We start from the raw sequence: 13823 nt of genomic DNA on the forward strand, positions 1-13823 counted from the left end.
GGCCCAGGTTGCTTAGTGGACTACTTTTGACCTGGGCCCATAGGGTCTTTGGTCAAAATTAGTGCATTATATAGGGAATAGGGTGCTATTTGGGACACACAAACCCATACTTAAATTAGGTTGGTTGATTCAGTGACATGCACCCGGGTGCATGTTTGTTCGTTATGCTTCTTACTGAATGACTCTGACGCCTCATCTTCACTGTCACTTTCTAACCTTGTTGAGGATGGCTCGTTGTCAAGCTCAAAAAGCCTAACATTTTCCCAGATGGCCACAAATTTTTCACTACTTGTATTGGTCAGCCTGTTGCGTGCTTTGGTGTGTGTGTTCCAAACAAGGACCAGTTGTGCTCTGAGGCGGCTGATGTTGGTGTGATTTGGAGGATGATGGAGGCAACAGGGGAAAGAGCCTCAGATCCACAAAGTCCCTTCCACCAGGTGGCTGATGAGATATGTTGGCACGGCTGCCATATTGCATCTCCATCCCAAAGCCGTTGCTTGGAATTGTACTTCGCCAGACTGCCAAGAACCTTGCCCTTATCCAGGTCAAGGTGGCTAGACACGGTAGTGATGACACCATAGGCCTTGTTGATCTCTGCACCAGACAGGATGCTCTTGCAAGCATACTTGGGATCCAACATGTACACTGCGGCGTGTATGGGCTTCAGGCAGAAGTCTTCACGCTTTTTGATGTACTTCAGAACTGCAGTTTCCTCTGCTTGGAGCAACAGTGAAGTGGGCAGAGCAGTACGGATTTCTTCTCTTACATCTGCAAGCAGAGTCTAAACATCAGACAGGATGGCATTGTCTCCTTCAATCTGTTCAATGGCTTCTGCTGTGGGTTTCAGGAGTTTCAGGCTGCTTACCACTGTCAAAATACATCATCCAGGAGGATCCTCTTGATGGGGCTGTCCATATCGGCAGACTGTGATATGGCCATTTATTGGAGAGATTCCTTCTCCTCCAGGAGACTGTCAAACATGATGACAACACCACCCCAACGGCTGTTGCTGGGCAGCTTCAATGTGGTGCTCCTATTCTTCTCACTTTGCTTGGTGAGGTAGATTGCTGCTATAACTTGATGACCATTCACATACCTAACCATTTCCTTGGCTCTCTTGTAGTGTGTATCCATTGTTTTCAGTGCCATGATGTGCTTGAGGAGCAGATTAAATGCATGAGCAGCACAGCCAATGGGTGTGATGTGAGGGTAGGACTCCTCCACTTTAGACAAAGCAGCCTTCATGTTCGCAGCATTGTCTGTCACCAGTACAAGTACCTTCTGTGTTCCAAGGTCATTGATGACTGCCTTCAGCTTATCTGCAATGTAGATTGGTGTGTCTGTTGTTCCTTGTGTCTGTGCTCTTGTAGAATACTGGTTGAGGGGTGGAGATGATGTAGTTAATTATTCCTTGCCCACGAACATTCGACCACCCATCAGAGATGATTGCAATACAGTCTGCTTTCTCTATGATTTGCTTGACCTTCTCTTGAACTCTGTTGAACTCTTCATCCAGCAAATGAGTATATAAAGCATGTCTGGTTGGAGGGGTGTATACTGGGTGAGGAACATTCAGAAATCTCTTTCAATACACATTGCCTGTGAGCATCAGAGGTGGACCAATTGCATACACAGCTCAAGGAAGACATTCAATCACATTTTTCTGACTACATTTCTCCATTGAGTCATAAAAAACTTCTGATTCCAGGAGGACCACGAGCTATTCCTATCGATAAGGTGTCTGGTTCATCATTTTCACCTCTAATAGAAGTAGAGGGACTTTTGTCAGAGGTTGCTTGTTGTGAGCGCTGAGGGAACTTTATGTACTTGGCCAGATGGTTCTGCATCTTTGTTGCATTCTTCACATATGATTTGGCACAGTATTTGCAAATGTACACAGTGTTTCCTTCTACATTAGCTGCAGTCAAATGTCTCCACATATCAGATAGTGCCTGTGGTATTTTCCTGTAAAGATTAGAAAAAAAGATTAGAAACATATACAATTCCATGTACAGATAAATAGTTAAGCAGTTAGATTAAACAACTCCTTTGTAAGATAAATGTTTTAAAATGAAACATGTATGGAAACAGGTGAATTAACACTCCTCAGTTAGAAGGCTCAAGCATGCTAAAACCCACATGGTAGCAAAAACTAACTAGCAGAAATTGTTAACAAGTTAGAAATGATTTAAACACACTTTGCTGTAGGCTACTGTTTACTTTTAACAAAAAAATAATGCATGTCCCATAAAATATATTCACCCTACTCAGTATTGTAATCAAAACTTACCAGAAAGCATGTAGTCCTTGGCTCAGACAGTGTAGTTGTGTGGGCTCAATAGCATCTCGTTAGTGTGCAAGATCTTGAGAATCAGCTGTACATGTGATGGAAGATTGCACTGTGCATGCAGATGTCACGCTGGTATAAAGGATTTGGAGACAGGAACAGGAATACATAATAGGGTTTTTAATACACCCGAAACAAACACGTATACAAAACACTGGGATGTACCCAATCAAAAGAGCGAGGGTAAACCTCGAAGAACGATTCGGGACGAGACCCGTAATACACAATGCACAAAACACGCAGCACAAAAGCTGAAACAACACAATGGTACACACACAACCAACGGACATGGGAACAATACCCGACAAGGACAATGGGGACCAGAGAGCTCATATATAATATACTATACTAATCAGGGGAAATGGGAACCAGGTGTGCATAATCAGATAAGACAGTCCGGGTTTGATGATAATGAATCCAGTTCAGTGAAGCCTAGAAGGCCGGTGACGTCGACCTCCGGAACTGCTGAACAGAATGAGCAGCAGGATCCGTGACAGAAGAGGGTGGCAATTCAATTAATTTGGGGATGGTTTAAACAAAATATGCCACAAGACAGAATTGCCTTGTGTGTATCCCACAAAAAAGGTTCACTGTTATAAGCTAACTTTTTTGATGAATTTAAGCAAAACTCGCAAAATTCCCTTGCTTAACTTCCCATGGAGAATTTTCACTAAATTTCCAGAAATTTACCGGAAAGTTTCCAAACCTTTGCAACCCTAACCAAGACAAATATGATTCTTCATGTTCTGAATCGTTCAGTGAGGTCTTTCTCTAACAAATCATTAACATTATATCCAGCAAGTCAGATTTCGTAACCTAATACATCCGATAATAAGCACTGAGCTCTGTTGACAGAGCGTTGCAGCTTTAAATACTTTTGAGGATTTACATTTTTTTATGGTTGTGTCTTCCACGTTGTTTCCGCAGGTCACAAATGGCTAAATTAACAAGACATGAGCTGAATTAAATGTAAAAGTCTTTGAAAATGAAAAGCTTGGAGTACACTCAGTGCTACATTGCCATTTCACAGAGATACGCTTGTTTTTGTGAGAAGTCTTCGAAATAGAACAGGATCTTCACATGGATATGAACAGAGAGAAGAAAGATGAGGAGTTGGTAAGCCTGTCTGGTAGCCTTAATTCTCGCACAGCGTCTAGCCTAGCTGATGTTTTCCTGATTTATGACTACTTTTTCAGGTCTGGCCTGATTTAGTCGCCCTTAAACTCCAGTAGATTTTGAACGGTTTATAATAGAGACATGAGGTTTGGCCCTTTGGTTTTTTTCGAGGATTATCTAAACAATTAACATATTATTTGACCCATTGTTCAAAAGACGCATTTTTGATTGGACACCCTAAGTAAATGCAGTGTCGTCAATAGGTTTGATTTCTTTGATGTGAAGTTGACATGCTTTGTACTGCCGTTATACTGAACACTGCTGCGGGGTCCAGGAGCACCAGCTGCATGCATTTACACACATTTAGCATGCAGCTTTGGTGCTACAATTTACTCAGATTTTAGTTGTTGGATCATTTGTTCCTGGAACAATCTCTATGTTTATTGTATTCCAATCAGGTTTTATCAGTTTGTTTTTACCTCTGAAATCAAGGTCATTCTTTACCCATTCCTTTCTATAATTAGCTTGATTAGCCTCCCAAATGCATCGTTTAGTTTTTCCAAGTATGTTCAAATGTTACTTTCAAAATACAAAAACATATCAGCTATTTAAACTGGGTGAATGATATTAATGTCAATGCAGCAGTTTTTGACAGCAGTATTCAAAGGAAAGTCAATAGTTCACAGGCCTATTCTTTATAACAGACTAGAGTCCTATGGAACACTCTATGTACCCTGGTCAAAAGTAGTGCACTAGGTAGGGAATAGGGTGCCGTTTGGGACACATCCTTACACTTACATCTCTTCTTGCCCCGCAGTTACATGACCAATGACCAATGTATAGGTTAGCCTACTAAAAGGGGTCGGGTGGGGTTACACTGTTACAGCTAACGCTTGGCATTGTGCATGGTGATCTTAGGCTTGTGTGCGGTTCCTCGGCCTTAGAAACCCATTTCATAAAGCTCCCCATGAACAGTTATTGTGCTGACGTTGCTTCCAGAGGCAGGTTAGAACTCGGTAGTGAGTGTTGCAACAGAGGACAGGCGATTTTTACACTCTTCAGCACTCGATGGTCCCATTCTGTTAAGCTTGTGTGGCGTACTACTTCACGGCTGAGCCGTTGTTGCTCCTAGACATTTCCACTTCACAATGACAGCACTTACAGTTGACTGAGGCAGCTCTAGCAGGGTGAACATGTGACAAACTGACTTGTTGGAAATGTGGCATCCTATGACGGTGCCACATTGAAAGTCACTGAGCTCTTCAGTAAGGCCATTCTACTGAAAATGTTTGTCTATGGAGATTTCATGGCTGTGTGCTTGATTTTATACACTTGTCAGCAATGGGTGTGGCTGAAATAGCCGAATCCACTAATTTGAAGGGGTGTCTACATACTTTTGTATACAGTGCCTTGCGAAAGTATTCGCCCCCCTTGAACTTTGCGACCTTTTGCCACATTTCAGGCTTCAAACATAAAGATATAAAACTGTATTTTTTTGTGAAGAATCAACAACAAGTGGGACACAATCATGAAGTGGAACGACATTTATTGGATATTTCAAACTTTTTTAACAAATCAAAAACTGAAAAATTGGGCGTGCAAAATTATTCAGCCCCTTTACTTTCAGTGCAGCAAACTCTCTCCAGAAGTTCAGTGAGGATCTCTGAATGATCCAATGTTGACCTAAATGACTAATGATGATAAATACAATCCACCTGTGTGTAATCAAGTCTCCGTATAAATGCACCTGCACTGTGATAGTCTCAGAGGTCCGTTAAAAGCGCAGAGAGCATCATGAAGAACAAGGAACACACCAGGCAGGTCCGAGATACTGTTGTGAAGAAGTTTAAAGCCGGATTTGGATACAGAAAGATTTCCCAAGCTTTAAACATCCCAAGGAGCACTGTGCAAGCAATAATATCGAAATGGAAGGAGTATCAGACCACTGCAAATCTACCAAGACCTGGCCGTCCCTCTAAACTTTCAGCTCATACAAGGAGAAGACTGATCAGAGATGCAGCCAAGAGGCCCATGATCACTCTGGATGAACTGCAGAGATCTACAGCTGAGGTGGGAGACTCTGTCCATAGGACAACAATCAGTCGTATATTGCACAAATCTGGCCTTTATGGAAGAGTGGCAAGAAGAAAGCCATTTCTTAAAGATATCCATAAAAAGTATCCATTTAAAGTTTGCCACAAGCCACCTGGGAGACACACCAAACATGTGGAAGAATTTCTTCCATTCTGGAAGAAATCCTGATGGAGTCTGCAAAAGACCTGAGACTGGGGCGGAGATTTGTCTTCCAACAAGACAATGATCCAAAACATAAAGCAAAATCTACAATGGAATGGTTCAAAAATAAACATATCCAGGTGTTAGAATGGCCAAGTCAAAGTCCAGACCTGAATCCAATCGAGAATCTGTGGAAAGAACTGAAAACTGCTGTTGACAAATGCTCTTCATCCAACCTCACTGAGCTCGAGCTGTTTTGCAAGGAGGAATGGGAAAAATGTCAGTCTCTCGATGTGCAAAACTGATAGAGACATACCCCAAGCGACTTACAGCTGTAATCGCAGCAAAAGGTGGCGCTACAAAGTATTAACTTAAGGGGGCTGAATAATTTTGCACGCCCAATTTTTCAGTTTTTGATTTGTTAAAAAAGTTTGAAATATCCAATAAATGTTGTTCCACTTCAAGGCACTGTATATATATATATTTTTTTTTTCTTAATTCCATTCTTTTACTTTTAGACTTGTGTGTATTGTTGTGAATTGTTCGATATTACTGCACTGTTGGAGCTAGGAACACAAGCATTTCGCTACACCCGCAATAACATCTGCTCAATATTTGTATGCAACCAATCAAACTTGGTTTGATTTTGATCTGAAGGCAGTGAAATGAAGTGAGTTAGAGGGCAAAGGAGGGGGAGGGGTGTAGTGGAAGTGGAGGAGAGAGGGAGCTCGTGTGCGTTGGTGGAGTGGGTCTCCTTGGTTAATTCCTTAAGGGAGGATAGTAATGAGATTTTCCATAATTTCTCTCTTCCCCTCCCTCTCTCCTCCTCTCCGTTTTACCAAATGTATATTTTTGCTGGATTCCTCCTCTTAACCGTCAACCAGGTTGGAATCATAGAAATAGAATTGCTTAATTCTGTTTCTATGTTTGGAACATCCTCCCGCTCAACCAATATGGTGTAGCATTTGTTCCTATAGATAATAACATAGTAATACACAGTTTGTAAGAGAATGTCTTGGGAGTAGAGAAGTAAACATGTTCATGGTGGTAGAGTAGTTTCTGCTGCGGGGTCAGTCTTGTTTTGCATTCAATGAAACATCCAATGAAACATACATTGCATCCATCAGCAGATTTCATATTATAATAAAATTGTTGGATTTTTCTTGCGTCCCCTGCCACCACAGCAGCAAATAATTGTAAATGTGTGTGTGTGCATGCATGTCCGTATACACGTGTGTGTGTGTGTGTGTGTGTGTGTGTGTGTGGTGGCGGCATTAGTTTTGACTTCATTATGTCTTGGCAGTATATTATGTGGCTGGACAGGTTTGTATTTAATCAGATGGACTGCCAGCATTATTAATAACTTGAAGAGAGAGGGGAGGGGGAGGTGCCGACAGAATGCAGTATAATAACTTATTGTACCCCAGGCCTCCCCACTGCCCTTAGGGGTGGGGTGGCAAGGTTGTCAGCCCCATATAAATATTAATACTAATCATATCATACTATTTCTATGGTCAGCCCATCATATGTGGAGCCCATATCCCCCTGGCTCCTCATTAACATGTTGGGGTAATGTACATACAAAATAACAGCGTCATCACCCAGTTGTGGATGTATTGGTTTGCAGTGTGTTTGAAGGTCAATGTTTTGTGAGCTCATGATTTATTAGCAGTGAAAACCAATGTACATTCTTTGGAACATCATAGCAGACAAGTATACAGCAGGCTACATGTAAGAGGATACATAAGGCCTACACTGTCAGTGAAATTATGCCAAATAAATATATAATGCAGTCCACTCAACACAAGTACAATAGCAAGGGGTTGACACTAGGTTTGCAAAATTCTGGAAACTTTCAATAAATTCCCTGGTTTTCCCGAAATAATTTTTTGGAGGATTCCGGATTTCCTGCTTATTCCCTCCTGACTCCGGGAATCCTCCAAAAGGGATTTTTTTTGCGATCCTTTTTTCATATTTTTTAAATTGTTTTATTTTTTTGGTAACATAGACAGGAGACAACAGTTAAGTCCAAAAAGGAAGCCTTTTCTATTTCATTCTACCATTGTGTTCTTCATTGATTTTCCGAGGCTCTTTGAGTGAGAGCTGCATCATGTAGAATGGCACGCTGGACTTGTTGAAGAGAGACAGACACTGTCACAGCATTCCTAACGAGGCAGGCAGGCTGGACTTGTGCAAGCAAACCCTGCAGAGTACTCCCTCTGTAGTGCACTGAGCTGCACTGTGCTGTGCTCCATGCTTTCTGTATCCACATCTGTGTTAGTATGCCTTCCTCTCTGCCTGCGCATCCCCAGCAGCAGTGTGTGTGCATGCGTGCAGCTGTGTGTGTGTGCGTGTGTGGAGCGCAGCAGCAGGGGCAGAGCCAGTCACTCTCTCTGGTTTGGCCTGCCTGTGAATATTAACGTCAGTCAATTCTCCTCTCTCACACAGCAGAGCTGCAAGCCGAGAAAGAGCCAAGCTCCTCCTCCTCCCCTGCCACTCAGGAGCTGATGACAAGGTTGGGCTTCTTACTGGGAGAAGGGATCCCAGGCACAGCTCGCATACCTATGGAAGACAAGAATGAAAAGAAGGTATTTCATTTCCCCCTGCAGCTGCTGCAGCAGCCGCACAACAACAGAGATAGAGAGCTAGAAAAAGGGAGGGGAGGCAGGAGAGTTGAGAGAGTGTGAAAAGAGGGGAAAGAAGAAAGGATGCTTTTTTGGTGCAGCTTGCGCTCGCATTTGCCCCCGCTTCTTTGGACTTGGATTAAAGTCTCAATTCTTCCACGGAAATGATACTAATTGCGGCAAATAAGGGTAACTCTAAACTCTAACATCAACATGTTCTCAGAGATGTTTTGTGTCTGTAAACTAAGTGAATGTTCGGTTAGTTAAACTGCTCAAGTGTGTTCGTCTTGAAGTATGAGCCTGAGGTATCCAGTGTGATGATCTTAGGCAAACTTGAGTGGCTCTTGCAGGGGCATTTGAGTATGTAACAGAAGTGTACGAGCTTACCTCCAGAAATAGAGTTATGTCAAGTCTTCTGCTCAGTTTGTTTGGCTCTGCTAATTAGTCAGAAGCTCAGTGGAAGGGAGCAGAGCTCCCCATTGATTTTTCTCTTCATGCTTCTTTGACACATTTTGGCCCAGAATCGGTCATTCTAGTCACTTTTAAGAAGCTTATATTTTGTGAATCATATTCATTAGTCGAGATGTCAGTGAGAATCCCAAGAAATTAGGGTAACACTGGTTTTGTGATGTTTTTTGTCAATCTAGAATGATGTTCTTCTCAGTGCTTTAGAGAGAAACGTTTGGAAGTATTGATCATCTGCTAAAAGGTCCCTGAGCAGTCATTCTAATTCCCATGTAAAATAGCCCTTTGAGTGACTAAAACATTACCTGCAATATTTTTCAAAGAGTATTTTTCTCTTAGGGCAAACTACCAGGAAGTCTGAAAAGACAGAATGAGTGGGCGGGGGAGCTCACCTCGACTGACGGTTCTTTGAGAATGCCTATGTCAAGCAACATGGATGCAGTTAGATTATCTCAACCAAATTTGCTGATACACAAAGCAACTCAAACAACATTGAAATTGCATGCAACATCCAATCCTGTCATACATCACATCATGGTTTCACAAATAGTGTTTTATCCAACTGTTTTGTAACAGCATCAATATGGAAAAAAATGAATTGTCAGCACTGTTTAACAAACTAGTTAGCTAGTTCATCTTGGACACATTCAGTTGAAGCTTTACAGGGTAAAGTCTGGGTACTTTTCATAAAATATATACACTGTGCACAAAACATTAAGGACACCTGCTCTTTCCATGACATAGGCTGATCAGGTGAATCCAGGTGAAAGCTATGATCCCTTCTTGATGTCACCTGTCAAATCCACTTCAATCAGTGTAGATGAAAGTGGAAAGAGACAGGTTAAAGAAGGATTTTTTGCCATTGAGACAATTGAGACATGGATTGTGTATGTGACCCATTCAGATGGTGAATGGGCAAGGCAACATATTTAAGTGCCTTCGAACTGGGTATAGTAATAGGTGCCTGGCACACCGAGTTGTGTCAAGAACTGCAACGCAACATGGAAACCTATGTGACCTCATCACCTCAATTGGGTCTTCTGTAGAAACATTTTTAGTTGATGTTTTTTTGTATTGATAAAAGTAGGTTTTTTATTTTATTTTATTTCACCTTTATTTAACCAGGTAGGCTAGTTGAGAACAAGTTCTCATTTGCAACTGCGACCTGGCCAAGATAAGGCATAGCAGTGTGAACAGACAACACAGAGTTACACATGGAGTAAACAATTAACAAGTCAATAACACAGTAGAAATAAGGGGAGTCTATATATACATTGTGTGCAAAAGGCATGAGAAGGTAGGCAAATAATTACAATTATGCAGATTAACACTGGAGTGATAAATGATCAGATGGTTATGTAAAGGTAGAGATAGAGATATTGGTGTGCAAAAGAGCAGAAAAATAAATAAATAAAAACAGTATGGGGATGAGGTAGGTGAAAATGGGTGGGCTATTTACCAATAGACTATGTACAGCTGCAGCGATCGGTTAACTGCTCAGATAGCAGATGTTTGAAGTTGGTGAGGGAGATAAAAGTCTCCAACTTCAGCGATTTTTGCAATTCGTTCCAATCACAGGCAGCAGAGAACTGGAACGAAAGGCGGCCAAATGAGGTGTTGGCTTTAGGGATGATCAGTGAGATACACCTGCTGGAGCGCGTGCTACGGATGGGTGTTGCCATCGTAACCAGTGAACTGAGATAAGGCGGAGCTTTACCTAGGTACTCAGAGCTACAAAATGGTATATCATACACTGCAGTTGAGGAACAATTGGGAATTAATTCTGCTTTGATAGTTGATTAACTTGTAACCCCACTTTTGAGAAATGGCACTTGAATATTTTGTTACACCTACTGTACTGAAGAGCTCTTCGTTGTCTTCGTTGTTCAGCATCGTTCACACCCTCTTAACCTTAGCCCCACCCGTCTCTTTAAGGATTCACTTGTGAGGCCATGTGCTAAACAGAATGAGTAAGGTAGTGTAGTAAATAACCAAAGATTTCAAGACTAAAAGTGGTGAAAGTAGTAGCCTACAATAAGGAAAAACTCTAGGTAAAAATATACTATCTAGTCCTTGGCCTATATCCTAATCTGACTTTGTTGCAGGTCATGTTGTTCTTCACATTATCATCTCTGGTAGACACAAACTAATCAAATAAAATCAATGTTTATTTGTCACATGTACAGGATACAGGTGTAAACGGTATAGTGAAATGTTTACTTGCATATTTGCATAGTAGCAATATCAAAAATAGAAAATGTCCAGATAAAAGTATTTTATAATTATTAGATTATGCTTACCCAGACACGTGTCTAAATTGATGGGTCATGTGAAAGAAATGCTATGACCCCCCTCCCCCAGCCACATCTAGCTGAGTGGATGGGTCACTATTGTTTAGACATGTACACATGCCAATGAAATACAATAGATTGCCGTAATCCCCCCCAGACACACCTGGCTAACTTGATGGGCCATGTAATCAACTGGCGAAGTGGAGTCTTTTGTTTAGACATGTATTTAGCTAGCTAAATAATGAACCATAATCCCAGCCCATAGTTACAGTCCAAACGGATTATTATAGCTAGCCACCATGCATGAAATGTTGTAGTATGAATCTGTAGGTAGCTAAAGCTAACCAACTAGGTTCAATGTTAGCTAGTTAGCTAACATTAGGCTACAACTAGGAATGATAATGGATTTCTGAGATACAAATGTTATTACTACACAGATCATACATGTAACTTTAGCTAGCGAGCCAGCAAGCTAATGTTCGCTAGCAAGCGAACCGTATGCTTTAACTTGCAATAAAAACAACTTTCTGACAAAATTACAAATGTATCATTTCTGAAAATGTAGCTAGACTCTTACCCGTACATGGATGAACACTTCACGGCAGTGTGTCTTTTCCGTTTGGTTTGTAGCTAACTACAGCTTGTTTGGACAGTAGTGTCAAGTCACTCCATTTCACACTGACCGTGTGCAGAAAGTAGTCCATCACAACTTTTTCCATCGCAACCTTTTTTTGTCGATTGCGCCTGCTAAATTCGGGGCAGCAATGTTGTTGAGAGCAGTAGCAGCCCTTTTATAGTTCTCCATGACTAACGTTATATCTTTCAAAAAAGCCGCAGTAGCAAGGATTATCTACACCTACTGAGCAGTTCATGTTATAGACAGAAGTGTGCTAAATGGCAGACCAATACGAACTCATCTCTCAGCATGTCCAGCCCATCCATTATCATAGCCAGTCATGACTAGCGGCAAGGTTTCTGTCTTTTTCCGTGGCTAAACCAACTTGGCTCGTCATTTTAAAAACATATTTGAATTTACAGATGGCATATAAATAAGTATGTTATCAAGGCACATGAAAGTTTATATGTTCTAGAAGGCATTTTATTTTATTTTTCCGCATTTTGATTAAAAATGATTAAAATGCGTTCAAATGCCTCTCCTGTGAAGTAGTGATATGCGACAGACGCCTAGCTTCTTGAAACAGGTCACCTGTAAGTATCTTTGCCTTAGATGAATATGGGAAACCTGTAATTATATTTTCTGATACGCTGCAGTCAAATGTTGGCACCAGTGGAGTTGTGTAAACCACGCCCCTCTGCAAACATGCCTTCTGCGATGTTGGTTACAAGGTGGTACTTATTTAAATTAGGTAAGAGAATAAGACTTTACCATTGGTGTGTTAAAATTTGAGATTTTGTGACGCCACAAAATCCCTTAATAATCCAGCCTCCCGAATCAAGGTGTTTGACACAGGGGAAGGGGACCAGTAACTTTATGATGCAACTTTTAGTCGAGTAATCAATTTTATTAATGTAGAATCAACAGTTATTTTTTATACTTTGGTCATCCTACTTTATCTGGTTTTATCCAAATATCATCCAATTGAATGAAAAACATGATTTTGACTGTGCATGACCTTTAACTATTCCCTATCCCATTGACTTCTACACTGCTGTTTTACCATCAGAGTTTAAAAGCATAATCTCTTTAATTCTCCCTTAGAGAAAATGCCATCAAGCTATTATGTTATCAGCGTGGTATGTTGGGTGATGTAAGTTGCCTTATCCTTTGCTCCACATTACATGGGTCCTATTCAATAGGCACCAAACGGAAGAAAACAGACTGAAACAGGGAGGGACTACCTCCTGGTTTTCCATTGCCCAACATTTTTTTGTTGTTGTGTTCCGTTATGAATTTGACCCTGATCACCATTTAGCTAGAGTGTGACATCGTGATGTAGATGGGAAACAATGAGGAAGAGTTAGCATGCAGAACCCTTTGGTGAGGCAGTGTTAGAAGGCTCCTGGACTGTGTCCCAAATAGCACCCTATTCAAATCAAATCAAATCACATTTTATTTGTCACATACACATGGTTAACAGATGTTAATGAGCGTGTAGCGAAATGATTGTGCTTCTAGTTCCGACAGTGCAGTAAAATCTAACAACAACAACACACAAATGTAAAGGGATGGAATAAGAATATGTACATATAAATATATGGATGAGCGATGGCCATGCGACATAGGCAAGATGCCATAGATGGTATTAAATACAGTATATACATATGAGATGAGTAATGTAGGATATGTAAATGTGAGTAGTTAGATTGTAAGTTGGTATTCAGTTGTTCTAGCTCAGGTCTAGTCTACAGCCTGGGCCTATATTCATCATCCATCTCAGACTAGGTGTACTGATATAGGATCAGTTTCAGCTTTTAGATCATAATGAATCCTATTCCATATTATGGAAAGGAGGGAACTGATCCTAGATCAGCACTCCTACTCCGATATACAGGTCCTGGAGTCGTTTTAGGCCTGAGTTTGCTGTTTTGAAAGCCTCGCTTTGTTTACTGAGCGAGCTCATGCCTTCAGCTTGTGTGTCATGCTCACATGTAAACTGCTAATTTATTTCCTCAGGAATTTGCATTGCTTGCGCATGATTCGGGTTATTTGCTCAGGTTTAAAAAAAGCTATTTGACTTGACTCAAATTTTCCAGTCTGCTCCATATAAGGAGACACGCTCAATA

The 13823-nt window shown here is 41.1% G+C and overlaps 1 protein-coding gene across 8 annotated transcripts in view; it reads left to right on the top strand.

Annotated features, from left to right (window-relative positions):
• LOC110520058 (protein TANC1) overlaps nt 1–13823 on the top strand; it is a 285120-nt gene that overhangs the window by 155303 nt on the left and 115994 nt on the right. For 4 of the 8 annotated variants that reach the window (XM_021597043.3, XM_021597046.3, XM_090229688.1 and 1 more), the window contains one exon: nt 8147–8286. In XM_021597043.3, coding sequence (XP_021452718.3) covers nt 8147–8286 — 140 coding nt within the window. Of the gene's footprint in view, nt 1–8146; nt 8512–13823 lie in introns of those variants that run through there. The other 4 variants (XM_021597049.3, XM_090229690.1, XM_090229691.1 and 1 more) reach the window with 2 other exon arrangements.

The sequence above is a fragment of the Oncorhynchus mykiss genome, chromosome 3 (assembly GCF_057628025.1).
Source record: "Oncorhynchus mykiss isolate SJ-2025 chromosome 3, ASM5762802v1, whole genome shotgun sequence".
NCBI lineage: Eukaryota > Metazoa > Chordata > Actinopteri > Salmoniformes > Salmonidae > Oncorhynchus > Oncorhynchus mykiss.